This window comes from Octopus bimaculoides, chromosome 10, assembly GCF_001194135.2.
Source record: "Octopus bimaculoides isolate UCB-OBI-ISO-001 chromosome 10, ASM119413v2, whole genome shotgun sequence".
NCBI lineage: Eukaryota > Metazoa > Mollusca > Cephalopoda > Octopoda > Octopodidae > Octopus > Octopus bimaculoides.
This window is the reverse complement of record NC_068990.1, coordinates 54,896,665-54,904,106: the sequence shown is the minus strand read 5'-3', so window position 1 is coordinate 54,904,106 and position 7,442 is coordinate 54,896,665. Positions and strand designations below refer to the sequence as shown.

Here is a 7,442-nt window from a genome sequence, read left to right as displayed (position 1 = left end):
TATCAGCGTAGCAAAATTCTCACATGTAAGGTTGTTAATCGTACAATTTTGTGTGCATATCAATTTAAATAAGAGCTGGATATTGCATCGAAATGGTCATAGGTCATAATAAAGTTTTTACAATGGATCGTCTTTTAGCTCTTATTTAAATTGAGTGGTTGGCGTTAGGAAGGGCATCCAGCTGTAGAAACTCTGCCAAATTAGATTGGAGCCTGGTGTAGTCTTCCGGTTGCACCAGTCCTCAGTCAAATCGTCCAACCCATGCTAGCATGGAAAGCAGACGTTAAACGATGATGATGATGATGATATATATATATACACGCACACACAAATTACCAATTCAGAAGAACATGGCTTAGTCGATTAGAATAAAAATTCAAAGTATTAGGAACGAGTGCCATTAGTTTGATAATATATATATATATGTATGAGTATATTTTTTTAGTGATGTATATTGGCAAAGGATGTAAACATCAACAACTGATAAGCTAGTGCCTGTGATGTTCTGCAAGAGTGGGACAGTCAATAGCTTCTCACTCTCAGTCAGAAATATGAATGGATGGTTGGAAGAAACCTGTAGCCAATGATGCAATTATTCCCCCATTGCAATATAAAATAAAACCTTTTACCTGTGTAATTATAATAAATAATACTTACATTAATGTATCGTGCTTTAACTGTTCGATTTCTGGTGAAGATATTTTTTATATTTTCCTTCATAATTTGCCTGATTATATAAAAAAAAAAAAAAAAAAAATCAAAGTTATGGAATTAAATCAGAAATGTAGGAAATTTAGCAGACATTAAGAAAATTATATTTATAATATACATATTATACATACACGTATAAATCACCTGTGCATGTGCCACATATAAATCATTCGTGCTGGTGCCACATAAAAGGCACCTGTGCTGGCAGCATGTTAAAAGCACTCGGTACACTCTGTAAAGAGGTTGGTGTTAGGAAGGGTATCCAGCCATAAAAACCATGCCAAAACAGACAATTGGTGCAGCTTGCCCGCTCCTGTCAAATTATCCAATCCATGCCAGCATGGAAAACAAACATTAAGTAGTGATGATACATCCATCTACAGTGTAGTTTCCTGTTAACTAACTGGAAGGATTCACAAGACATAAGAGACTGAGACAACATGGCATGGATTCAGTGACATAGTTACTAAAAAATAAAATATGTAGCAGGCTTCCTCACAAGTTCATAGCAATCACTTCAATGTATTGGCAAAAATAAACCCTGCTAAAAAAAAAAAAACACACTGAAATATACGCTATATGATAGCTGTTGACATATGAAAAGGCACCAGTGACACAAAAGACATCCAGTGCATTCTGGAGTGGTTGGCATTAGGAAGGACATCCAGCCATAGAAAACAAGCCAAAACTGACTGGAGCTTGGTGCAACACTCTGGCTTACCAACTCCAGTTAAACTGTCTTATCCAAGTTATCATGGAAAATGGATGCTAAATGATGAATCTTTCCACTCCACTAATTTTTCTTAGTTGTCACTCCACTTTCGATATGAAGAGTTCAGCAGTCAAGGATTATCATAGAAATGAGTACATGTTTGAATTTGGCCAAAAGAAAAGAGAAAAATCACATGCATTTCAACGATTGGAAAATGGGTGTACAATAACAGTAACAACAATAACTTTTTACAACAGAAATGAGTTTTAAAAAAAAGGAAATAAACATGAAAGAAATGAAATGAGAGCTTACTTTTGTTCTGGTTTCATAAGTATTTTCAGTAAGACAGCAATAACAATGATACTAAAGGTAACACTGACAGCAATAACTATTATATGATAATTGCTTGATGCCACAGAAACTTCCTTGTTTTGTGAAGGGTCAGAACTGAAATGTAAAAGAAAAGTTGTTATAATATATGTCTGAACACATTTATGTCTGTGTGCATGTTAGCATGGAAAAGTTACCCCCACCCCCACCCCACCTACACACACACAAGAAGAAACCCCAATGATTTTACATATATATCTATGCATGCGCACGTACACGCACGCACACACACAAATGTAGAGGAATTATGGATTCTAGAAAATTTAACCTAAAACAAAACAGAGACTCAGATAATAACATTTCTGAGAATATTTCTCTCAATTCATAGTATAGAATTATTTCTCTTAGACTTTTTACAAAAGTCTCTGACCAAATCATTTTCTAATTTTATATTCAACCTAAAGGCAATTTACAAGAGAGCTATGGATAAAGTGACTTGTGGTAGTTAGTTACATCCCTTTAAGTTTTGAATTCAACTCCTGCAGTTGTACGAGGGAACTGTAATGTGGGGAAATAAGAAATGGTTTATCTACCTTCTCGTTGTTGGTTGTCCAGCTCTACTAAGTCTAAAACTTGCGCCCTGCCCATTGCACCTAATGTAAGCAGCTGCTACTATCAATCCTACTAGCTTGCTCTACACATTTGTTTGCGGCGAATGCCTCTGGTCTTCCTTCCCTTACTTTCTCTTGTCTTTCCTGTTCCAGTCAGGCCCCTCGACCATTGATGTCACAGTCCTTTCCTTCCAGCTCATCTCATCTCCCCACACCCCATGGAAAACGGATGATAAATGATGATGATGATTATACAACTACAATTATTATCTCACATTGATTTTAATTTTATGATTTTTACAAATTAAGCAACTAATGGTGGATCTCTTAATAACTGAGAACCTCCTTGGTAGACATTTAGTTATACCCATTTTGTCTATATAAATGAAAATATGTCTGAATATATATCTGCAGTAACGCCGTGCGCATGCGTAGTCTTACGCATGCGTAGTCTTACGCATGCGTAGAATTAAACAACCAAACTTTCCCGCTTTAATCTTTCTCTTTTGCGGTCGGCCGACCATGAGCATTGGACGTGTTAAGCTGTCTCTCTACATCTTTCGGACTTACGCTCGACAGCTCGCTCACACCTACATAACAACGTCCCAACAACAGAAGCTGTAACAACAAGAACTAAAGATGTATATATTTACCACCTGAATAAATGTTGTTTAAGTTGATAGTCTGGAGTTTAGCGTTCCGTTATATTCTTTAAATTTATAGTAGGAAAGTCAGGTATACAATCTAAAGATGTATAACCCACTTTCCTATATATCTGTATGTGTTTTTCCAGTGGTGAAAATGGCACCTATTTAAATAACCCTTTTTAAAGTTCTCTTAGGACAAGTGGAGGAGAGAAAGTGTTATCCTCAAAATGGAGACCTAGCCTGAATGCTTGTCAGAGAGTGGATTTCCACTAAGGCACCAAAGGGCTATGAGGTGGACAAAAGACTACATCTATCACACAGGTAGTTCAGATTAGGTGAATCTTGATCAAAAAGACTTATGATCAAAAGCATTTCTACTGTAAACCAAATTGTCTTTTTAGAGTTATCTGGGGTTATTTAGTGTATTCCCTTTTTTTAGAGAATAGCAGAATGGTCATCATTCAACACATGTTTTCCATGCTGGCATAAGCTGGAAGGTTGACAGCATCTCGTGAGCTACAAGGCATCATTGTGCTCCATGTCAGCTTTGGCGTGGTCTCTAGAGCTGGATGTCTTTTCTAATGCCAAGCATCTAACGAAGTGTACTGGGTGCTTTCTAGTGGGGTTGCCAAATAACTTGCAAGACAGAAAAGGACAAAATAAATGTGGGGGGAAGGTAATTGCTCTTTCAACTATGTGTTGGTGGTGGTATCTCAAAGGATGGAGACATGATTTTTATGCCAGGGACAAGCAGAGGTGTCTTGCTATAAAGAAGATACATGGCAACTCTTGCATTTATATGAATAGGTGGAAATATCTGGGAAAAAGGTAGTGATGAAGTGCGAAAGTAAAACCTTGAAGAAGCAAGAGATGATATGAGCAACAGACCAGGAGTGAAGTGAGAATTATAAGTGTGAGGGGAGAGTGGCAGATGGTTAGAGATAGGGGTAGAAAATGTTAATTAAAAGAGATTTTGCTGGGATTTGTAACAACTCAAAAAGTCATGTAGGGGTTCTCTCATAGATCCCTATCTGAGTATATGTATGTGTGTATAGAGAATTAAAAGTTAATATCTTCCCTCTATTAAACACCATAAAGCTAGAGCTAGGCACTAGTCCTTAAATGAAGAGTGAGCTATTCAGAATCTAAGGGAGATAAGGTATGTGTGAAGAGTGGCAGGTCGGTTTGATATATTTATAAATAGAAACAATAGCTGGAGACACTACTTACACATTGTAATAAGAGCAGGCTATACTGGAATGCCAATAAAACAGAAAGACACATTCGTTTGATTCATATACAAAGGTAGGATTCTCCTGTAAATTAAAATAAATGAAACACAGGTAAAAAAAAAGTTACACAAAATTTAAAACAAATTATACACAAAACACCAAATTCCTCTTACCCTCAAAAACTGCTGGCCCTATGCCAAAATTTGAAACCTTTTATTATTTTTACTACTGCTACCACTACTGTTATTATTATTATTATTATTATTATTATTATTATTATTATTATTAAGGCAGTGAGCTGGTAGAATTGTTAGCATACTGGACTGTCCAAGTCCAAATGCTGCTAAGGTTGACTTTATCTGGATGAAATAAGTACCAGTTATATACTGGAATTGATGTAATTGACTAGCCCTCTCCCCTAAAATTTCAGGCCTCGTACCTTTAGTACACCTACACCAGACAAAATGTTTAGCAGTGTTTCTTCTACCTTTACATTGCTGAGCTCAAACACTGCCCAGGTTGACCCTATTTTTCATCCTTTGGAAGGAAGGGAAAATAAGTAGCAATTGAGCAATGGGGTCAAGGTATTCAATTAATTGCTTCCTCTAAAATTACTAGCCTTGTTCCAAAATTTGAAACCATTATTGCTGCTATTATTATTATTATTATTATTATTATAAAGATTGTAAGCTAGTACAATGATTGGCACACTGGACAAACTGGTTAGCAGCATTTCATCTGACCTGACGTTCTGAGTTCAAATGCCACCAAGGTTGACTTTGCCTTTCATCCTTTTGGGAATCAATGAAGTTAGTACCAATTGAATACTGGGGTTGATGTAATTGACTATCCTCCTCCCACAAAATTTCAGGCCTTGTGTCTTTAGTAGAAAGGATTATTATCATTACTACTACTACTACTAAGGTGACAAACAGGCAGAATCTTTAGTACACCAGACGAAATGCTTAACAGCATTTCTTCCAACTTTATGTTCTGAGCTCAACTGCTGCTGAGGTTTACTTCGCATTTCATCTTTTTTTTTGGTGGGGGTGGGGGTGGGGGATAAAAAAATACCAGTTGAGCACTGGGGTCAATGTATTCAATTACCTCCGCCCCACAAATATCTGGCCTTCAGCCAAAATTTGAAACTGTGGCCCACTGGTCTTTTGGACTGGTACACCAACGAAAAATTACCTTGAATCTTTTTAGTAGTGTGGCCAGCCTGCTGACAAGCTATGTTTTAGGTAATCCACTTCCCAAAGAAGGTTGCCCATGCCTAGACAATATGATCATTCAAACTGCTAGAAATAGCAGCCAACTCTACCTCAAACCACATATGATATTTATTAGAGAGAAGTGAAACTCTTGACTAACCTGAGATCCTAAATGGGTGCAAAAGAACTCAAATACACTGACAATATTTTTAGATGGGTTTGAGTGACATTTCTCAGGTGAAGTAATTTCAACGTCCATGTAAGCAGCTGGAAATTATCGATAAACAAAGATTAAGTAGGAGTGAACAATAAAAATAAGATATAGCTGTGTAATTAAGAAGTTTGCATTATGACAGCACCATTTCAGGTTCCATTCCACAATGTGGCATCTTGAGCAAGTGCTGTACTACCATATATGAGACCCTACAATAAGTGTATTTAGTGCACAAATGTACCCCACTGGGGCACTTTCCCTCAGTCATAGAAAGTGAATTAGTAGAGTCATTAGAGTGTTAGTTAAAATGATTTGTGGGATTTCTGGTTGTTTGTATTCTTAGTTCAAACCCAGCTGAGGCCAACTTTTCCCTTCAGCCTTTTTAAGTATTAAAGGCAAACAGATAAAGTACAAGCTAAGTACAATCGCTGTCTTCCACACATATTTGTCCTTTCAGGTGCCAGTGCCATTTAAAAAGCACCCATGCTGGTGCTACATAAATGCACCTATGCTGGTGGCACATAAAAGGCACCCAGCACATTCTGTTAAGTAGTTGGCATTAGGAAGGGCATCCAATTGTAAAAACTTTACCTCAATAGACAGTTGGAGTCTGGACAGCTGCCTGCTAGCCAGCTTCATGTTAAACTGTCTAACCCATGCCAGCATGGAAAGTGGATGTTAAATGATGATGACAATTCTTTATCCACATTATGCTTTACCAGATGCCAGGGTACGGATGGGGTGGGTGAGGGCTTTTAAAACCCATGCTCTGAATTAAATAGTCAAATATGAGCGAAATTTGTTGAAGCTTGGGAGGGAACAGTTCATGTTCTTAAATGATAGATTTAATCTACTACTCAGTTTAACTCTGCCAACTGGCTTTCCAATGCTATTGATAGTTTACTCTGTGGCAAACATTTGAGCCAGGTCTCTGGTCTGACAATTTTTTTTCCTTTTCCTCCCATCCATCACAGAAGCTCTAGAAAAGGCTATGGATGCTGTCTTTCCTGTTCTGACTAAGTCATACAAATTATATTAAAAAAAAAGACTAACAAAAATAAATCATTTTCAGAGTTGCTAAATTATGAATTAAAAGCAGTTCTAGTAAAGAACACAATGTCACAGACCAGGCAAGAAAACTTGCCTTGGAATCACTGAGAATGGTAGATATCGATATGTTACTATTATTATGCCTTATTATCAATACCATGTACTCGGATCATTTTGAAACAAAGTGAATCACTGGCCTGAGACTTATATGCAAAATAGAGTTAAGGTTAAAATAAAGTGAAGTCTATTTTATGATGTGCTGGAGCATAGCACATGTGAAAGAAAATTAAATTATGAATTAAAAGCAGCTCTAGTAATGTAAACATTATCAGTCGTACATACACAGTATCTGTGTTTTGTTTATACACCCATTTGCTGCGGTACAGCATCCAGGGAAAGCTCCCTCCATGATACTAAATGTTAAAGAACACCAAATGTTATATTTGTTAGGTAACTATTGTATGTAGTCCTATGACAAGAAAAGTAAGCAAATATAATGATGTATGTGTGTGTGTGTTATATGGCTTTCATGTGCCTCTTCAACAGTTTAATTGCTATAAATAGGTACAGGCATGGCTGTATGGTTAAGAAGCTTGCTTCCTAACCATGTGGTCTCAGGTTCAGTTCCGCTACACAGCACCTTGGACATATGTCTTCTAACAGCTTAAGCTTCCCAAAACTTTGTGAGTAAATATGGTAGAAAGAAACTGAAAAAAGTCCA

General features: G+C 36.9%; 1 protein-coding gene across 1 annotated transcript in view; it reads right to left on the bottom strand.

The window, feature by feature from the left end:
• Positions 1 to 7,442, bottom strand: part of LOC106881233 (cation-independent mannose-6-phosphate receptor) — a 159,211-nt gene that overhangs the window by 3,494 nt on the left and 148,275 nt on the right. The window contains exons 40-43 of the mRNA XM_052970966.1: positions 5,618 to 5,724; positions 4,242 to 4,327; positions 1,736 to 1,870; positions 658 to 727 (exon numbers count right to left, since the gene is read on the bottom strand). Coding sequence (XP_052826926.1) covers positions 658 to 727; positions 1,736 to 1,870; positions 4,242 to 4,327; positions 5,618 to 5,724 — 398 coding nt within the window. The remainder of the gene's footprint in view (positions 1 to 657; positions 728 to 1,735; positions 1,871 to 4,241; positions 4,328 to 5,617; positions 5,725 to 7,442) is intronic.